This window comes from Dermochelys coriacea, chromosome 10 (genome assembly GCF_009764565.3).
Source record: "Dermochelys coriacea isolate rDerCor1 chromosome 10, rDerCor1.pri.v4, whole genome shotgun sequence".
In the NCBI taxonomy this organism is placed as follows: domain Eukaryota; kingdom Metazoa; phylum Chordata; order Testudines; family Dermochelyidae; genus Dermochelys; species Dermochelys coriacea.
The window spans coordinates 58,724,785-58,745,986 of record NC_050077.1 but is presented as its reverse complement, the minus strand read 5'-3'; the positions used below and the strand labels follow the sequence as shown (position 1 = coordinate 58,745,986).

At 42.7% G+C, this 21,202-nt stretch overlaps 2 protein-coding genes across 14 annotated transcripts in view; one reads left to right on the top strand and one right to left on the bottom strand.

The window, feature by feature from the left end:
• The window catches only part of ADAM10 (ADAM metallopeptidase domain 10), a 145,508-nt gene extending 141,717 nt beyond the window's left edge, over positions 1-3,791 (bottom strand). The window contains exon 1 of the mRNA XM_038419140.2: positions 3,386-3,791. Coding sequence (XP_038275068.1) covers positions 3,386-3,440 — 55 coding nt within the window. The 5' untranslated portion in view covers positions 3,441-3,791. The remainder of the gene's footprint in view (positions 1-3,385) is intronic.
• Positions 3,792-13,139: 9,348 nt separating this feature from the next.
• The window catches only part of MINDY2 (MINDY lysine 48 deubiquitinase 2), a 104,519-nt gene continuing 96,456 nt past the window's right edge, over positions 13,140-21,202 (top strand). For 4 of the 13 annotated variants that reach the window (XR_006274654.1, XR_006274655.1, XR_006274656.1 and 1 more), the window contains exon 1: positions 13,160-14,101. Coding sequence is in view for 10 of the 13 variants with exons in the window: in XM_038419049.2 (XP_038274977.1) it covers positions 13,418-14,101 (684 nt within the window). In the remaining 3 variants the exon portion in view is untranslated. Of the gene's footprint in view, positions 14,102-21,202 lie in introns of all 13 variants that reach the window. The other 9 variants (XM_043493602.1, XM_043493601.1, XM_043493597.1 and 6 more) reach the window with 7 other exon arrangements.

Genomic DNA, 21,202 nt, shown 5'->3' with positions numbered 1-21,202 from the left:
GAAAACCGGTTGTCTCTGGAACCTGAGCATGTATACAGTTTAAGTGGTTTTCTAAAACAAACTTTGTGTCAAGCAGGGTGGAGCCATTCAACTCAAGGTGATTTGTCAGATGACTTTAAAAAAAAAAAAAAAAAAGATATTCATTCAAATCAAGTTAAAGCTTTGTAAAAACGGATTTGAAAATTTGTGTTAGTATGACAGTTTTAGATTACAATTTGTAATTAAACTATAAATGTAGCTCCTTTTGATGCCAGTACTGATAGATGTATTTGAATTTTACAGAACTGTTATGAGCAAAAAACCCCAATACATTCAGAATTAAGGACCTAATCTTGCTAACACTTAACTTTTAAACAGGTACATTCATTTCAATGCATCAAGGTGAATGTATTTTACTGAAAGCTTCTTTTAGTGGCATAAAACCGTTGTCACTTCAAAACAAAATCGCATAAGTTATTTAGACATTGAACATATTAACAAAAATTATAAACTTTTAATGTGCACATCAACATTTTAAGAAGCATTTAAGCACTCTGAGGGTGGTATTTTCAAAAGCACCAATGTGACTGAAGAGCATAAATCCTAATGACTTTGAACTGCAAACACTGACGGAAGACCACTGCCTGGCCGAAGTTATTTCAGCTCTCTTGACTTGTGTAAGTTCATTATATTGGAAGGTAGTATTGGTTGCAAATAGAGCGTTGGCAATTTGTTTCTCAATTTTGAATGAGTCTGTGCTGCTTTTACAGTTATGTTTATGAGGTTAGAGATATGTCTTTTCCCTCTATACATTAGCATTTTAAATGTGAAGTTTTAGTATAAAAAAAAAAAATCTATAAAATCTGGGCTTCTACAAAAATAAGTACTGCACATTCACTGTAATATGAAAAGTAAATAAAAACATGTAAATAAAAAAGGATTTAAATAAAAATAATTTGATTTTTAAAAAATATTTGTCTATACAGCTGTAAAACACATATTTAGATTCCAATTAAAGACAGACTTCTATGCCTCCAACATATAATGCAAAACTGAGAATGATACCTGATCCATGTCACATGCATGGGGGGGGGGGGGGGGAAGAAACAGATACCAACACCAATCCCAAAATGTTACTATCTCTGCTGAGGATTATGTTTACATACAAAAACATAGGTCACAAGTTTGATACGTTTCCCAAATCTATATATCTACATATAAAAATAGAACCCCATTCCTCTTTCATTGGCTAATCCAAATATGAATTTCCAAAGTAAAATTTACAGATCTGGACCTAAAACTAGCATCCTGTGAATTTGCTTTTGTACATTCTAAGTTTACTCTTAGAGTACTTAAAGCTTCCTACTGAAAGCATTATTTTATTGCTTAAAATAAGCAGACCACCACAAGAATGTGGTGATTTTAAGAACAGAGGATGAACTAACTGAAATGCTCCTATTGTCAGAGTAAATTAATCAATTTATATAAAGTGCTGAGGAAAAACCCTTGAATAGTACTCCAATACATTTTAAAACAAGAACGTTATGTCCCAATATTTGCAAACCTACAAGAACATCAGTACCAAAACTTGGTCCATATTCTGACCTATATAAAGTACTAGATACTGCAGTATTAGTGTGCGTTTTGACAACATAAGCTGGATTGCTTTCTCAACTCTATCTTGGAAGGATCTCTATCTGTTGGCTTTGGCTAAAAACCTGTGTTCTGACGTCTTCATGTAGCTACTTCAAAATTGTTTTATTACAATTCATCCAAAATGACATATTTTGCACAATCCCATTTATAATGCAATGTACAGAAACAGAGCTCAGACAAACAGAATAAGTGACAAATAAGTAGAAGTCCCTTATCAACGACTCTATCCATCCCTCCGTCAACTGCTCCATCTATGACAGGTTTCAGAGTAGCAGCCGTGTTAGTCTGTATTCGCAAAAAGAAAAGGAGTACTTGTGGCACCTTAGAGACTAACAAATTTATTAGAGCATAAGCTTTCGTGAGCTACAGCTCACTTCATCGGATGCATCACGAAAGCTTATGCTCTAATAAATTTGTTAGTCTCTAAGGTGCCACAAGTACTCCTTTTCTTTTTGCTCCATCTATGCTGCCATTAACCCTTCCATTTCCAGAGTCATCCCCCTCTCCCCCCCAAAAAAACACCTCCCCTAATAGGCTCCTAATCTCAAAGTGCATTTCACAGTTAGGAAGCCACTATAAAAATAGCGTCAAAAGCAACAGCGCTTCTTCCAAGGCTATGGTTCCCTGGCCTGGGACACAGTTAAGCCCCTAGCTGTAACTACAGTTCCATTCCAGGAAATCCCAGCTTTTATATTCTGTTTCCACAGCAGATAAGGCAGCTCTAACTTCTTTCACTAACCATACTTCCGCCTTTAAAAACTCAAGTGACCTCAAAAACAGGGAAGTTATTACATAGAAACTGGAGCTTTAAGTTTTTTCCACCAAATGCATCCGATGAAGTGAGCTGTAGCTCACGAAAGCTTATGCTCTAATAAATTTGTTAGTCTCTAAGGTGCCACGGGTACTCCTTTTCTTTCTGCAAAGGGCTAATCGTCTTCCCAGACCTTTAAAACACAATAGCTTTCAACTTTCAACCACTCTACTTTCTCTTGAAGATGTTCTTCCTTGGGGAGAAGGAGGACGTCCTAGCCAGTTTACATCTTTTATGTGCCTGAAAGTGGTTTGGTGAGGTTTACAGTATGCCTTGTTGAGGGGAAAAGACAATTCACCAGGCAATAACCACCCCCATGCTCTGCTGTTTGTGCGCCTTGTTCTCTCTCAAACACAGACCATCTTATCGCTCCCGTCACACAACGGGCGGGGGAGGAAGATTTAGAGAGAACAACAGGGAACGAGCCTGGGCAATCACAGATCCCGAGGCCATAAAGAAAGTCCCAGGGGACGAGGGAAAGGGAAGTCAGACCCAGCCTAGGAACCATGGGGCAGAAAACAAAACCCAGCGGAGAGATTTTTCGGGGGAGGAAGAGGAAGAATTCAGCTCAGTGACCTGCAGGGAGAAGAATCACCCTGGGATTGAACCCAGCCCAGTAACAGGGGGCGGCGACAAGAGCCCGTACAGGAAGGTCTGGATCCGGCCCAGAAATCTGGCGGTGGAGGGAAAGAGAAGCGCCCACGGATCTAACCCAGGCCTGACATGCGGGTAATTCAGGGGGAGATCCCCGAGAAGCGGGGCCCAGATCCGCTCCAAAGACGGGAGCCAGGAATTGGAAGAGGCCCCGGACTCCCTTCGAGGCTATAAATGGGGGAGACACGGAGCGGCCCCCCCCCCGGCCTCGAGCAGTCCCCTCACTCGCCCCCAACAAGGGGTGGCAGAGACACCACCCGGTGCCAGGCCCCGTCCAGTCCCTACCTCCGGCTCCAGCCGCCCAAGAGCAGAACAGGATTATCGCCCCCACCAGCACCATCTTCGCCTGGCCCAGGCCCCGCCGCCGATTCCTCCTAACCGCAGCGCATCCGCTCCGGCCAGGGACTGGGATCGGGAGGGGCACCTCGGCGCTTCCCTTCGGTTCGGCGCCGCCGCACAGGTAGACGCTTCCGCCCGCTCCTCCAACCCGCGACTCCGCGACTCGTTCCGCCTCAGCGCCCGCCCGGCAGCGCGCCCCTCTTCTGGAGCCGGAGCCGGAGCCGGAGCCACTCTAGCTCCGCCGCCCGCTGCCAGCCGCCAGCCTCCCGCGCGACGCCAGCGCCAGGCAGGGGCGGAGCTCGGGGCCACGCCACACTCCGCTCCGCTCCCACGTGGTACAGGGGGCTCCCGAGCCAGACCCAAGCGTCGGGGCGTTGCTGGAAAATAGTGTTCCCGCTGCCTTAAAGGGGCAGCGTCCCCCGCCCCAACGTTTCGTTGGTCGGGCCGAGGCGCCGGCGTGGAGCGTGCACGCGCAGCAGCGTGCACTAGCAGCACACTAAAAGCCACCCCTGCACCGACAAAGATGCCGCGCAAGGTGCAAACTGCAAGCAGACGCCTACTCTCCCTTGCCCAACAGTACAGCCTCCCCCTCCCAATACGCGCCTCCCCTACGTTCAGCAGGAGCTGTCCGGAGCAGGGCTCCTGTAAATATTTTCAGATCCCCTAGAGTTTTTATAGCGCGGGCGTGGGGGTCCGGGAAATACTCTTAAGAATGGTTTCAGAGTAGCAGCCGTGTTAGTCTGTATTCGCAAAAAGAAAAGGAGGACTTGTGGCACCTTAGAGACTAACAAATTTATTAGAGCGTATATAAATCTCTCCTCTGTTTTTTCCACCAAATGCATCCGATGAAGTGAGCTGTAGCTCACGAAAGCTTATGCTCTAAGACATTTGTTAGTCTCTAAGGTGCCACAAGTACTCCTTTTCTTTTTATTAGAAAAGAAGAAAGTGAGAGTGGGTGAGCAGGAAGGTGTGTGTGCGCCGGGGAGAGGGGGCAGACTCCTTATCTCTGGTAAAAAACAGCTAACTTTTTTTACATAAACTAATTTTTTCTTGTGATTTTTGTATAAATCCAAACTTTAAAAAGCAATCTTGTGTATTTTTTTGTTAATTTTGTTTTTTTATTAAAATACATATGTAAACTCCCATCAATTGCCAGTTTTCATATTCTTACCCAGTTGCTGTTTTGGGTACTTTAAAAACACTATTTTTAAAAGGACAGGCTAGTATCTTGAACCTTTTTAGTTCACTAAACTTCTACAAAATATCCCTAAGAGTGGCCTTGTTTTGTTATACAGCCACTGACTGGCCTTGGTCTGCATGGCCTCAGCATGGATCAATACCCTGACTAAGGGTACGTCATAGTGCACCGGGAATTCCCAGAGGAGGTGGCTGGGGTAAGAGAAGAGGTAGACACAGCTGCCTTAATATACCCTGACTAGTAAAGTCAAGTCAATACTGCTTTTTCATGTTAAACTTTAAAAAAAACAAACATAATGCTTCAAACAGGCCTCATTGCATACAGACTATCCTTTAAAAAGGTTATGTTACATCTCAGTCAATGCTGTATTTTCATGTTAAATGTTAAAAAACTCTTTATTTTCATGTTAAATGTTAAAAAAAACTTTATATCAGGAAACACAGCATGTTTAGCAAGTGTTAAAAGTATGGGGGAAAAGTCGAGGGGGGTGTTCTTCAGATAGGCTATCTCTGAGCTTCATGCAGTCACAAAGCGATGGTTTTTGTCTTTTACAATCAGTAAATGAAATAAAATACTTGTTATAACTTTCACAAAGTGTCTTTCAATGCACTCTCGCCATTTGTTAATACTTTAACACGTTTTAAAAGTTAGGAAAGAAGTCTGCATAAAAAACCCAGCAAACTGAAGGGGTGACCCCTAGAGCATTGCTAACGCAGACTATAGTGTATGGATCCCTGGGTAGCCTAATTACAGTAGTCTTATCCATTTTTAAAATGTAGAGAAAGCCACAGCTCCAGCCTGTGATGTATTATTTTAATAAAACCTATGGACCCAAAACAAACACAGGAGTTTGTACCTGTTCTTCAGCACACTGGCTGCAAACATTTAAAAACAAAGATATTCATAGATACTAAGGTCAGAAGGGACCATTCTGATCATCTAGTCTGACCTGCACAACGCAGGCCACAGAATCTCACCCACCCACTCCTACGAAAAACCTCACCTATGTCTGAGCTATTGAAGTCCTCAAATCCTGGTTTAAAGACTTCAAGGAGCAGAGAATCCTCCCTCAAGTGACCCGTGCACCATGCTACAGAGGAAGGCGAAAAACTCCAGGGCCTCTCCAATCTGCCCTGGAGGAAAATTCCTTCCCGACCCCAAATATGGCAATCAGCTAAACCCTGAGCATATGGGCAAGATTCACCGGCCAGATACTACAGAAAATTCTTTCCTTGGTGACTCAGATCCCATCCATCTAATATCCCATCTCAGGGGATTAGTCCTATTTACCCTGAATATTTAAAGATCAATTAATTACCAAAATCACATTATCCCATCATACCATCTCCTCCATAAACTTATCGAGTAGAATCTTAAAGCCAGATAGATCTTTTGCTCCAACTGCTTCCCTTGGAAGGCTATTCCAAAACTTCACGCCTCTGATGGTTAAAAACCTTCGTCTAATTTCAAGTCTAAACTTCCTGGTGGCCAGTTTATACCCATTTGTTCTTGTGTCCACATTAGTGCTGAGCTTAAATAATTCCTCTCCCTCGCCTGTATTTCTCCCTCTGATATATTTATAGAGAACAATCATATCTCCCCTCAACCTTCTTTTAGTTAGGCTAAACAAGCCAAGCTCCTTAAGTCTCCTTTCATAAGACAAGTTTTCCATTCCTCGGATCATCCTAGTAGCCCTTCTCTGTACCTGCTCCAGTTTGAATTCATCCTTTTTAAACATGGGAGACCAGAACTGCACACAGTATTCTAGGTGAGGTCTCACCAGTGCCTTGTATAATGGTACTAAAACCTCCTTATCCCTACTGGAAATACCTCTCCTGATGCATCCCAAAACCGCATTCACTTTTTTCACAGCCATATCGCATTGGCAGCTCATAGTCATCCTATGATCAACCAATACTCCAAGGTCCTTCTCCTCTTCTGTTACTTCTAATTGATGCGTCCCCAGCTTATAACTAAAATTCTTGTTATTAATCTCTAAATGCACAACCTTACACTTCTCACTATTAAATTTCATCCTATTACTATTACTCCAGTTTACAAGGTCATCCAGATCCTCCTGTATAATATCCCGATCTTTCTCTGAATTGGCAAGACCTCCCAGCTTTGTATCATGTGCAAACTTTATTAGCACACTCCCACTTTTTGTGCCAAGGTCAGTAATAAAAAGATTAAATAAGATTGGTCCCAAAACCGATCCCTGAGGAACTCCACTGGTAACCTCCCTCCAGCCTGACAGTTTGCCTTTCAGTAGGACCCGTTGTAGTCTCCCCTTTAACCAATTCCTTATCCACCTTTTGATGTTCATATTGATCCCCATCTTTTCCAATTTAACTAATAATTCCCCATGTGGCACGGTATCAAACGCCTTACTGAAATCTAGGTAAATTAGATCCAGTGCGTTTCCTTTAACTAAAAAATCTGTTACTTTCTCAAAGAAGGAGATCAGGTTGGTTTGGCACGATCTACCTTTTGTAAAACCATGTTGTATTTTGTCCCATTTACCATTGACTTCAATGTCCTTAACTAATTTCTCCTTCAAAATTTTTTCCAGGACCTTGCATTCTACAGATGTCAAACTAACTGGCCTGTAGTTACCCGGATCATTTTTTTTTCTCCTTTCTTAAAAACAGGAACTATATTAGCAATTCTCCAATCATTCGGTACTACTCCTGAGTTTACAGATTCATTAAAAATTCTTGTTAATGGGCTTGCAATTTCAGGTGCCAATTCCTTTTATATTCTTGGATGAAGATTATCTAGGCCCCCTGATTTAATCCCATTAAGCTGTTTGAGTTTTGCTTCTACCTTAGATATGGTAATATCTACCTCCATATCCTCATTTCCATTTGTCATCCTACCATTATCCCTAAGATCCTCTTTAGCCTTATTAAAGACTGAGGCAAAGTATTTGTTTAGATATTGGGCTATGCCTAGATTATCTTTAACCTCCACTCCATCCTCAGTGTTTAGCGGCCCCACTTCTTCTTTCTTAATTTTCTTCTTATTTATATGGCTATAAAACCTTTTACTATTGGTTTTAATTCCCTTTGCAAGGTCCAACTCTACTCGACTTTTAGCCTGTCTCACTTTATCCCTACATGTGTTGACCTCAATAAGGTAGCTTTCCTCGCTGAGCTCTCCCATCTTCCACTCCCTGTATGCTTTCTGCTTCTTCTTAATCACCTCTCTAAGATGCTTGCTCATCCAGCTTGGTCTACAACTCCTGCCTATGAATTTTTTCCCCTTTCTTGGGATACAGGCTTCCGATAGCTTCTGCAGCTTTGATTTAAAGTAATCCCAGGCCTCCTCTACCTTTAGATCCATAAGTTCTTCAGTCCAATCCACTTCCCTAACTAATTTCCTTAATTTTTGAAAGTCAGCCCTTTTGAAATCAAAAACCCTATTTGCAGATTTATTTTTGTTAATCCTTCCATTTAGTTTGAACTAAATTAGCTCATGATCACTTGAGCCAAGATTGTCCCCTACAACCATTTCTTCTATGAGGTCCTCGCTACTCACCAAAATTAAATCTAAAATGGCATCCCCCCCAGTCGGTTCAGCAACTACTTGATGAAGGAATCCATCAGCTATCGCATCTAGGAAAATCTGAGCCCTATTATTATTACTAGCACTGGTCCTCCAGTCTATATCTGGGAAGTTAAAGTCTCCCATGATCACAGAGTTTCCATTAGTATTTACTTTATTAAAGACATTAAAAAGGGCTCTATCCATATCCAAATTAGATCCCGGCGGTCTATAGCACACCCTAAGCACTATCGTAGGAAAGGCTCTACTAGTTATCTTCCCCCAATATTCTGACAATGCAACAGAAATATTCATATTTAAATCTAAAAGTCCTAAGAAAATGAAAGCTTAATATAACTTTCACGTGGATTTGTTAAAAAGTGGGGAGGAAAATAAACTTCTCTCTGATCCACTGGATTACAGAATAAGGGGAATATAAACTAGCTGTTACTAAGGTTCTGTGATTGTCATTCTGGGGTATTTCTGCATGCTCATATTTTTATTTTTTTAATTGAAACACACATAAAAATGTTAAATAAAGGGCTCTGTCTTCATATAGGCTTGTCTTTTAAAGTGTTTATTTCATTACAAAATTTAATACATCTTTTACTTGTATTTGTTGAATTCAACTGACGGAACCCCAGATCAGCAGCGGGCAGCCTTCTTCTCTCAGATCCATTGGCTCACAGATGCTGTTTTTGCTGCAGCTTCAAATTGTCCTCACTAAAAGCATAGGGAAAAGTTTTAAAAAACTTTTTGTTATTAAGGGTTTGTGGGTTTAACTCTGGAGTGCTTCTGCATGCTCATGTTTTATTAAAAAACCTATAAATGAAGGGATGTTTCTTCATATAGGCTTGTCTTTTCAAGTGGTTATAAAGCAGAGCTTTGTTCCTTTACATAACTTAATATACCTTTTACTTGCTTTTGTTAAAAAGTGGGGGAAGAAGCAGCCTTATCTCTGATCCACTGACTCACAGATGCTATTTTTGCTAACAGAGGCCTTGCTGCAGCTTCAAATTGTCCTCACTAAAAAGTGACCAATTTTAGTCTAAAACATAGGGGGAAAACTTTTAAAAACTGTTTGTTACTAAGGGCTTATGGTTTTAACCTTTATTATAGCACCTATGTAAAAGGGCTACATGGCGGGAAAAACGCTTAGGGTCTGGTTTTTTTTAAGATAAGAATAAGGCAGCTAAAGGGGGTGAGTGGGGAGGGAGATGGCTCTTGTTTAAAAATCTTGGGTCTATAGGATTGGTTCAGGAAAACGTGTTCTATGATGCAGCTGTAGAACATCATCTGATTGATCCAATTCAAAGGTGGAGATAACTAGTCTGAGGGGCTGTAAACCTTGGAAGCTCCTTCTTTCCCCAGGAACAGTTGATAAAGTAAGATCTCTCTCTCTCTCTCTGACTTAACCATGTGCTGTCTATCTTTGCCCTTTCCAAAGGGGCTTTCTTTTCCCTTTTCTTGCCTTGTTCTCACTTTTAACCTATCTTCATATGTTTCTCTTTTATTTAACTCTTTTTAAATGCTCTTTTCTTAACCTACCTTATACTGTATTTAACATTTAAAATGCTTTTTTATTAACCTCTCTTTATACTTTTTACCATGTGTTTACTAAACAGTCTCTGCTTTATAAAATTCCTTTTTTTTTTTTGCCATGTGTGTGCTTTTTTAACCTCTTTATATTTTTCACTTTTATTTAACTTTTTTTTAAATGCTCTTAACCTACCCTTATGTTGAATACATCTTTTAAATTTACCTCAAAATTTAATCTTTAATAACATGCCAAACTAGGCCTTTAAAATCCTCTCTCCTTACTAAACCTAACCGAACAACCTTTCTTTCCTTTTTTTCCTCTAAACCTTACCAAAGCTTTTTTTTTAAAAAATCTTTAAGCTCTCACTCTATTCTTTCAACCTTTTTCTCTAAGCAATCAATCAAATGTGTCAAAGCTCAAGCACACAACATAACCCCTATTCAAACATAAAAAATAATTTTTTTTTTCAAAATGGCTGATGGTGCCAAACCTTGAAACCAATGGAAACAGGAAGGGAGGGCGGGACATAAGCCCTAAATGGGGCGTGGACACCTGTCAACAAGTACATGGCGATGAATACTATCGAGGTATATGCTACTAGCGCTTACACTAGAGAGCTTACAATAGTGAAGTACCTCTCTAGGGTAGCCAAACCATAGCCTTATTTAGTTTTGCAGGAAACAAAAATCAATGGCCAGTATTCAAACAGCAAAAGAGGTGATAATTTCATTGAGGTTTATCTTCACTAATGCGGAATCAGGGTATGATCCCACAAGAAGGTAGGGTAGATTCCAGCTTGAAATTCCAGGGCTTTTGAGGCAGGAACTCTCAACGAAGAGCTTGAAAGTGGTTATAAAGCTGAGCCTGAGAAGACAAAGGCTCTGCAGAAAAGCAGGCTACAGCTTGGTCCTCAGGAAAATGAGGCAGAGGTTACCAAAGCTAAATCAGGACTATCTAACTGGATGCAGCAGGAGCTAAATTTCAGTAAAACAATATCTGTTTAAGCTTTTATTGCTTTAACCCTTTTTGCTCTATTTGTTATGTTCCTATTGATAAATAAATACTATATTTTGAACAAGTTGTTCTCTGTCACTGTATTTACAAACTGGTCACAGTTCCCAGAGAGAAGACTTTAGTAGGGGCCAAAAGGTAACACAAAATGCTGCAGGATTACAATGAAAGATTTGTTTATGGTTCCTGCTTTCAGGTTACAGTGAGACGATCACATTTGCATTCAACCTCTGTTGTCAGCTTACAGTGCTACTGTCAAATTTAAATATAATCCTTGCCCCACAACTCCCTCAGGTTACAGCACATTCTATCTGACTTCAGAAATGGTATAGCATTTGTCCGTGATGGTGCTGTCATTTTTTGACCCAATGAGAGGATTATCAAGAAAAGTCAACAATAAGCAATTTATAAAAGTGTGTAATTGTTTATTATACGCTTCCATTTGAAAGTTTTTTTTAAAAATAGAGGAGGACACAATCCAGTTTTATAGTTTGCTTTTCAGAAGTTGTCAACTATGTACTAAAACATCAAATTAATATTTAAAGTTTAAGGTTGTGAACACTTGCTTTTAGTTACTGTTGTCTTGGCAAAATAGTAGAAGAATATTTTACAGAATAAGTTAGAAAGGCTGAGTTACTTTTTAATCAAATGGAAGAACTATCTGTAAGAAGTATTACATGAGGATATACACAGGAAGGACTAGGTAAGTTACAAGAACATCCATTGCTTCACAGGAAGCTACTCATGCTGAAGCAATTGTTTCCAAAGACTTTAAATAACACCAAGAGAGAAGGAGGGATTTTTAGAGTGACAAACAAAGACAAGATTATGGAAAAAGAAAATTCTTACTTGCCCCGCCTCACAAGTCTACATCAACCCTTCATTTTACAAACTCACATTTTTATCTCAGTTGGGGATTTTGCTTAGTATTCAATTGAACCATAAAGTGACATTAGTTTTTTTTAATGATGGTTTATATTAACCATACATTTATTAACATTTTAAAGCATAGATGGTTTGCAAATGATAATGCATACCACTGAAAAATATATATAGAACGGAAAATAATTCCCTGGAACTGAGATGGTCTTTAATATTTTGCGGATGACATTTCTCCCAGCTTCCCCAGATCCCTGATATTGATAGGAAGCGAGAACTTTGTGAGGTTTTCATCCTGGTTATGTTACAATTCCTTTCAGAAGAACATAACAGTCCTTTGGTCATAGTCAATGGCTATTAGCCAGAATGGGCAGGGATGGTGTCCCTAGCCTCTGTTTGCCAGAAGCTAGGAATGGGCGACAGGATCACTTGATGATTACCTATTCTGTTCATTCCCTCTGGGGCACCTGGCATTGGCCACGGTCGGAAGACGGGATAATGGGCTAGATCAGGGGTTCTGAAACTAGGGGTCGTGATCTCTCAGGGGTTCACAAAGTTAATACATAGGGGGTCATGAGCTGTCAGCCTCCACCCCAAACCCTGCTTCATTCCAGCATTTATAATAGTGTTAAATATATAAAAAGGTATATTTAGTTTATAAGGGGGGAGTCACACTCAGAGACTTGCTGTGTGAAAGGGGTCACTAGTACAAAAGTTTGAGAACCGCTAGGCTACGTGGACCTTTGGTTTGACCCAGTATAGTTGTTCTTATGTTCTTCGTTACCGCGCAGAAAAGCAGCTGCACTGTTTCTTTAAAAAGGCTGTGACCGGAGCCACCTGCGCTGGTCCTATGCCCCGAGTTTCAACTTCCTGCAAAATAGTGAGAGATATTTGCAAATGTCATTGTTGTGAGCCCAGATTCCTTTCCGCTGCAGCAATGTGCGATGCCCGCTCCTAACGCGCTATTCCAGAACTCGTGCAGGGCTTGCAATGACTAAAAAGGTTTTTAAAAGTATCTAAGGTACATCTCATTCACATAGCTGTATGGTGCCTTATATTTGTTCAGGGACATCGTTAGCAAAATAACAGAGTAACTTGAGACTGAACAGCAAACTGGTGGGTCCGGGGAGAGGAAAGCGGCTATTGACTTTGAAAGGAAAATGTGAATCTTGAAAGACACACAAACGCTTTCAGCCTGTATGATGAAATGGGGAACCCCAGATTAAGTCAGCAAATTGAGTATTGCTCGGGAATAGGGAGTCGGCTTTGCCGTTGTTTTTTGGCTTAGGAAACAGGTGCCTGCCCTACCCGTATCCTGAAGGCACGAGCCACGCACACGATTACATGGTGGATGTCCAACCGGACATTGCAATTACCACATCCGAAACGGTCAAGCACGCGCTCGCCTCTTAGCACCCGCCCCACCTGTTCCCTCGGGCTCGCGCCGCTGGGCCGCGCGCAGGCCTTCGCCGCCCCCCGTCAGACTCAAACCAGCCGGCGCTGCGTAGCGACCCCTGCTTCGCGCGCCCTTCACTTCCTCGGGCTCGCGGCGCTAGCGTACAACCAGCTCCTCCCTCCGCCCCCTGCCCGGGCTCAAATCGAGCCTCTAGGCCGTGCCTCTCCTACTGCTCGCGCGCGCTCCCCACCCCAACGGCGCTCTGAAGCGGCTCCCCTCCCACCCACACGTCCTAGGGGTGGCGCCGCGGGGCGGAGTCGTTGGCGCTGTCATGGCGTCCAGGGCGCTGCTGGCGAAGGAACAGCCTCTGCGGAGCCAGTAGAGAGCTAGGCGGGCGGCGGGCCGGCCATGGAGACCTTGGCGCAGCCCCCGCCGCCCCCGGGCGCGCTGAAGAGGGACGGTGGGGGCGCTGCGGGCCGAATCATCCTGGAGGGGTCGGTGGAGAAAGAGGCGGGGGGTAGCAGCAGGGATGGACCTGTGACTGCTGAGGAGGGCGGCGGGCAGTGGGATCCTTCCCCTCCGCTTCTTCCCCCGCCTGCCGCGGGCCCCGGGAGGGACTCGCCTGCCTCGCTGGGGTCTCCCGTGTTGGCCAGTGAGAGCCGCCGGTCCGCTGCGGACTGCGCGGAGCCAGCGGTGACTGAGAACCCTGAGGCGGCTCCTGCCTTGGAGAGCGGCCCCGGGGAGGCCGGCAGCAGCGGCGACCCCAGCCCCCCAGAGGAGGAGTCGCGGAGCTTGGACTCCCAGGAGTCCTTCTCCAACCTGCACTCGTGCTGCCCGAGCAGCTCCGAGCTCAATAGTGATGCCGAGGAGGCGGTGGCGGCAGCAGAGGGCAAGGCCCCGACCCCCGGAGGCGACGGGCCCAAGGCGGCGGCACAGCTCTTGTCGGCCTCTAAGGAGCGCTTTCCCGGCCAGTCGGTCTATCACATCAAGTGGGTCCGCTGGAAGGAGGAGAACACGCCGATCATCACCCAGAACGAGAACGGGCCCTGCCCGCTGCTGGCCATCATGAACGTGCTGCTGCTGGCTTGGAAGGTATCGTATCCCCTGGGCCGGGAGTAATTGACAATGTCTATAGCAGCAGAAACGCACCTGAGGCTTGGCGCAAACCCAGTTACAGTCTCAGCGATAGTGGAGATGCGCACAGCCCCGCACTACATATACCTCACTCTGTGTTATGATTTGTAGAGCTCTGGAAACGTACAAGATGCTTCACAAACCAAATAGCTATTCCTGTAGCCCTGGAAACGTGCACAGTACTTCTGTAATCACAAATCTATATAGAGTGGCAACCTATACACCGCTATTTATGTCCGACCTATTACTACAGCATTAGACACTACACTGCTTAAAGGGAAGCCTGTTATTGTTGATATGCTTTATATAGCACTTAAAGTGTGCACATCTCTCACTCCAAGTGCTGGGAAAATACATGGGATCTTGCAAAACAGTTCTGTTATTTGTACCGTATAGCACTGGCAATATAGATAACTGTGTTTTGTAAAGTGCTGCTATTACTTTTTAAGTAGCAATAGTAGTGTAGATGGTGCTTCACAAAACAATCATAACAGTGATATATTACTGGAAATATGTGTAGTAGTCTATGAAATAGAAATCTATTCTACAAATTCGTGGTGATGGGAACATACACAACAATTTGCAAAAAGTTACCTGTTTTCAGGAGTGCTGGGCCTGTATACAGTTCTTTATAAATATAAACCTATTATTGCTGTTTGGCAAACTAATAACTGGCATAGTTATAGTTACAAAGCACATCCCTAATAATAATTACACAGCTGTAATTGTATAAAGCATATTGTAAAGATCTAATATTAATTAGTATTATATGCTAAGATTGGGCAAAGGACTGGGAACCAGAAACTCCCATGTTCTAATCCTGTCTTGAATAATGATTTCCACTGCAGCCTTGGATAAGTTATTTTAATTTCTGTCTCAATTTTCCCCATCTATAAAATGGGGATAATCCTTCTCTACAATTCATAGCATGGTTTTAGGATTAATATTTATAAGGGGATTTTGAAAAGGAAGTAGCTATTAATGCTAAGCAGTAATTTGCATTCCCCTTTAAAACCACCCAGAAGGTTTCCCCTCTCAAGAAGAGCCAATCATCTAACACAAACAGATGCACCCTGACTGTTATCCCACCTACTGAAAGATATTGTGACATCTCCGGGCAATTGCATCTGTATTTCCTCTCATTGGTCAAGTTAAGGGCACCCACTCTGAGGCTTCTAGCTCCTCAGCCATTTTCTGTGTGTGTGGAGACCCCCCACCTCCCCCCTTTCTGATCATGGTATTTCCAAGCTGCACAGTTCTCTGCCTTCATTATGTTGTTCCCAGACCAGACGGGTTACCTGAGGATAACAACTTGCTTTCTCTTCAGAGATGGTTAATAGGTATAATTGCTATAGTTATAAGTTACCACATGTTACATGTTCATTACAGCTTCAGCTCAGAACAAACACCCAGCCTTATGAGGCCTCAGCAGGCCCAGTCCTTCCAACCTTAACTTAAGGAGTGGGGTAATCTGTGAACCAGAGGATCTGTCTGTTTGCTGGATCAAGAAGAAGGCCCTGAGCGAGTTTAAAACAAGACTGTTTATTCAGAAATCCTTTCTTTGTCTGTTGGTCCTTGGAGAATCCATTTTGAGCTAATGCAGTGATTCTCAAACTTTTGTACCTTTCACGTAGCAAGCCTCTGAGTGCAAACCTCCCCCCCCCCTTATAAATTAAGAACATTTTTTTTTTATATACATAACACCATTATAAATGCTGGAGGCAAAGCAGGGTTTGGAATGGAGGCTGACAGCTTGCGACCCCCCCCATGTAATAACCTCGTGACCCCCTAAGGGGTCCTGACCCCCAGTTTGAGAACCCCTGAGCTAGTGCATATCTCTCCAGATGGGTGGCTTCAAAAGGTTGATAACAGAAGTAGTACATTAGCATTCCCCATCCTTACTAATGGAAGTGCGTCCAAAGCCACAATAATACACAATTGCTTTCTTAATACAATGTACCCCAAAGGTCTTAACCCTAATTGAATAAAGTTTAACTTTAATTCAGTAAAGTTTATCTTAACTCCATAAGGTTTGTTCAGGATATTACCAGTCTATTACAAGTATCACTCAGGCAATCAGCACAGGAAGGCTTAGGGCAAGAAGTAGTTTTTTTGAAGAATTTGAATGAGCAAGGGAAAGATAGAGTGAGAGGCTGTTTCAAATGTAGCAGGTGACATTAAAAAAAGTAGGTTTCAGAGTAGCAGCCGTGTTAGTCTGTATTCGCAAAAAGAAAAAGGGAGTACTTGTGGCACCTTAGAGACTAACAAATTTATTAGAGCATAAGCTTTCGTGAGCTACAGCTCACTTCATTGGATGCATTTGGTGGAAAAAGTTTTTCCACCAAATGCATCCGATGAAGTGAGCTGTAGCTCACGAAAGCTTATGCTCTAATAAATTTGTTAGTCTCTAAGGTGCCACAAGTACTCCCTTTTTCTTTTTATGAAAAAAGTAAAGAGCCAAAAGTGGTTAAGAGGTAGGTGTTGGGAACCTTCAGGATGTACAAAGCATTTTATAAATGTCAGTGGAGGTTTTACATTTGACTTAAATGGGAGCAGCATTGGGTCAAATATTCATGCAGCTTCACTACTGAAATGCAGATATCTTTGGCACATAGGGTGGCAATAAGGATTATACTATATTATACCTTCATAGATCTCCAGGTGGAGATGATCTTACAAACAAAGCAAAAACCTACTTTTAAAATTAACCCAGACTGTCTCCTTTTCCAGAGTAAAGTGTTTTCGTGCTGTATTTATATGTGCTGAAACCCCAGATTAGAATGTTTGTGATTAAGAAACAGTATTCTCCTACTAAATAGAGGGATTTTGTTTTAATTAGACAAAGTTAAGTGTTGTTAATCCAACAATTATTGGTGTGTTTTTTTTTTTTAAAGTCATGAGGAAAGATATCTTCTAAATATAGTCTAGACATATATTCCCTTCTTCATTAGAGAGAAGGGTGCAGTCACTATGACTAGGGCTCCATGTCTGTCACTGAGGTTGCGGAAGTCATGGATTCCGTGACTTCTGCAGCAGCCAGTGTGGCTGACCCCAGGGCAGCCCAAGCAGCTGACCTCAGAGCCACCTACTCGGGCAGCCCTGGGGACAGCCACATGGGCCAGCCGCACTGGGCGGTCTTGCGGCAAGCTGCCCTTTTCTGCTTTTGACAAAACAGTGGGGGACACAAGAAATGAAGAGAGAGGATAGTAAAAGGTGGGGGGAATATAGCTTCTTTTGCTGTTTTTAGGATACAGGATGGCTAGTCAGTTATGGATGGATGCTTTGGGCTGGCAGGTTGACCACAACAGTTGTTGCTCTGGATCCTGGCTTACCTCCCTGGTCAGGAATGTAATTTGACTGGCCCTGTTAGGTTCCTTTCCTTCACTACTGCTTCTAAGGCTGGACAGGTCTAGGTGGGCTGCCTCATCTTGTCATGCTGGTGCTGGGCAATTTGTTTTAGGATTGAGTAGAAAAATTGAAACAGACAAAGAAGACAGGAGGAAGATAGTGGAGGGATAAAAAGGGGGAGCAGTGATAGTTCCTGTTGGTATACCAATGTCTGAGTTTCACAACAAAAATTTTCCATTAGTAGCTCAACCCCCCCCCCCCCCAAAGTCTCTTCTTAGGTACCTCAAAAATGAGATGTTGAGTGGAATAGCCCATCCTCTTCTTTTGTCCACCAGTTCGGCTTAATTTTTGAAGCACCAAATTGGGTCTATTGATTTCTGGTTTCATACTCTTGTTTACCCGAAGTGATCTTAACATAGTCCTTGGTTGGCTTTAGTAGACAGTCTCTTGCATTTATTCTTAAACAATTTTATATAACAGGTAGTTGGGACAATTTATGAACCTTTACCTACTTTCCAGCTGTTAAACTCACAGATGGAGTAGAACCTGTGATGCCCCAATTATTACAATGCATAATATGTATGTATAATTATAGACTCTTACCTGCACCCAAAATTCTACTTGACTTTTGTGCACCATGATCATGTGCCACTGTGTATTTATGAGTGAACAGTGTAATCTTATTTATAAAATCAGAGGTAACAATGTTTCCCTGAAAAATCAGAAGTCTATCTAATTTTAGGGCCTGTCCTAATATTCCTGTTAGTGTTACAGGAGAGAGTTCTGTCCTGATTTACGTAAATCCCAGCAGATTGGCTACCAGAAGTAGCTGCTAGCCAGCTAAGTTGGTGAAATTGATCGCACACTGAGTATGCGTGCATGTACTTCAGGGACCTCCACTTAATTTGTTGTACAGTAATACTTTCTCCCCTACATTTAATTAAATCTCCTGGCTGATTGCCTCACCCCAACTTGCTTTATTTTCCCACCACCGTCTCCCAAACTATAATCAGATATATGTTGACACTGGTGAGAGTGGCAAGCTTATTTGCAGCTGATCTGCACCACGTCTATATATAGTTGGCTATTGATCCGGGCTGATGATAGGTGTCCACGTTCTGCTCGCTTTCCTTTCACCATGGGTGAAAACTGGATTGTGGGAGGGAATTGTGGGGATGGGAACAAGGGACCAAAGCCTGAGAGTTAGGATAAAGAGAATGAGCGTACTGTGTGTGTTAGGGAGAGATATTATGAGGTATCTAGAGCAGAAATGTAGAGCAGAGTGCAGCAAGGATGTAGGGAGAAGAAAGTGAGGGAAGTGGGGGGTGGAGAGGGAAGAAAGACCACAATTCTATTCTCTATATTTTAATCTTCTCCTTTCTTCACCCATCAAACCCTTCACCTCCATGGGTGTTACTGTTTACCTTAAAAATCTGGTCACCCTATAAACATGTCATGGTCTCAAACTATTGTAAATAACATTTACAGCAACTTAGAATAAGGGGTATGTCATGGTTACAGGGCTAACAGCATCTCTGTGCCTTTCTTGAGTGCATCCCCTCAGGTGACTTGTACTTTTATCTATTCTGGGGTGGAATTCCACAACTCTCCCACTCTTAAAGTAGACCCAGGGCTACAATATTCTGTGTATTAACTGTTCTTACCTAACAGGTCTGACTGACTTCATACACTTGTGGTTCTTCCTTTCAGGAGTCTGACCAGAAGCATATAGTGATCAGACTTCTTAAAACCAATGTATTATTTATTTTAGCAATAAAAACAAAGCAGTTAGAAAAGAGGATTTTAAAACAGTCAACACCCATGCCTAATTTACCTAAAGGCTTACCATCCTCTGACTGTAATCTTGGCAGGCCTAACTTCTTCAGGCACCCCATCCTGTCTCTCTAGCCCCTCCCCCTGATAATTACCTGATTCTCTTGGGAAAGTTCCTTTAACCTGCCAGAAGTCTTTCATGTCCTGTGTTTACAGGAGTTTTGTGGATTAGCTGCAGAGGGGGCAAAATCTTCAAAGTTATAATCATGGCATTTTTCAGAGTAGCAGCCATGTTAGTCTGTATTCGCAAAAAGAAAAGGAGTACTTGTGGCACCTTAGAGACTAACAAATTTATTAGAGCATAAGCTTTCGTGAGCTACAGCTCACTTCATCGGATGCATTTGGTGGAAAAAACAGAGGAGAGATTTATATACACACACACACACACACACACAGAGAACATGAAACAATGCGTTTATCATACACGCTGTAAGGAGAGTGATCACTTAAGATAAGCCATCGCCAGCAGCGGGGGGGGGAAAGGAGGAAAACCTTTCATGGTGACAAGCAAGGTAGGCTATTTCCAGCAGTTAACAAGAATATCAGAGGAACAGTGGGGGGTGGGGTGGGAGGGAGAAATACCATGGGGAAATAGTTTTACTTTGTGTAGGTTTCAGAGTAACAGCCGTGTTAGTCTGTATTCACAAAAAGAAAAGGAGTACTTGTGGCACCTTAGACTAACAAATTTATTAGAGCATAAGCTTTCGTGAGCTACAGCTCGCTTCATCGGATGCATTTCCGATGAATGCATCCGATGAAGTGAGCTGTAGCTCACGAAAGCTTATGCTCTAATAAATTTGTTAGTCTCTAAGGTGCCACAAGTACTCCTTTTCTTTTTACTTTGTGTAAAGACTCATCCGTTCCCAGTCTCTATTCAAGCCTAAGTTAATTGTATCCAGTTTGCAAATTAATTCCAATTCAGCAGTCTCTCGTTGGAGTCTGTTTTTGAAGCTTTTTTGTTGAAGGATAGCCACTCTTAGGTCTGTGATCGAGTGACCAGAGAGATTGAAGTGTTCTCCAACTGGTTTTTGAATGTTATAATTCTTGACGTCTGATTTGTGTCCATTCATTCTTTTACGTAGAGACTGTCCAGTTTGGCCAATGCACATGGCAAAGGGGCATTGCTGGCACATGATGGCATATATCACATTGGTAGATGCGCAGGTGAAGGAGCCTCTGATAGTGTGGCTGATGTGATTAGGCCCTATGATGGTGTCCCCTGAATAGATATGTGGACAGAGTTGGCAACGGGCTTTGTTGCAAGGATAGGTTCCTGGGTTAGTGGTTCTGTTGTGTGGTGTGTGGTTGCTGGTGAGTATTTGCTTCAGATTGGGGGGCTGTCTGTAAGCAAGGACTGGTCTGTCTCCCAAGATCTGTGAGAGTGATGGGTCGTCCTTCAGGATAGGTTGTAGATCCTTGATGATGCGTTGGAGAGGTTTTAGTTGGGGGCTGAAGGTGATGGCTAGTGGCGTTCTGTTATTTTCTTTCTTGGGCCTGTCCTGTAGTAGGTGACTTCTGGGTACTCTTCTGGCTCTGTCAATCTGTTTCTTCACTTCAGCAGGTGGGTATTGTAGTTGTAGGAATGCATGATAGAGATCTTGTAGGTGTTTGTCTCTGTCTGAGGGGTTGGAGCAAATGTGGTTATATCGTAGAGCTTGGCTGTAGACAATGGATCGAGTGGTATGATCTGGATGAAAGCTAGAGGCATGTAGGTAGGAATAGCGGTCAGTAGGTTTCCGATATAGGGTGGTGTTTATGTGACCATCGCTTATTAGCACCGTAGTGTCCAGGAAGTGGATCTCTTGTGTGGACTGGTCCAGGCTGAGGTTGATGGTGGTATGGAAATTGTTGAAATCATGGTGGAATTCCTCAAGAGCT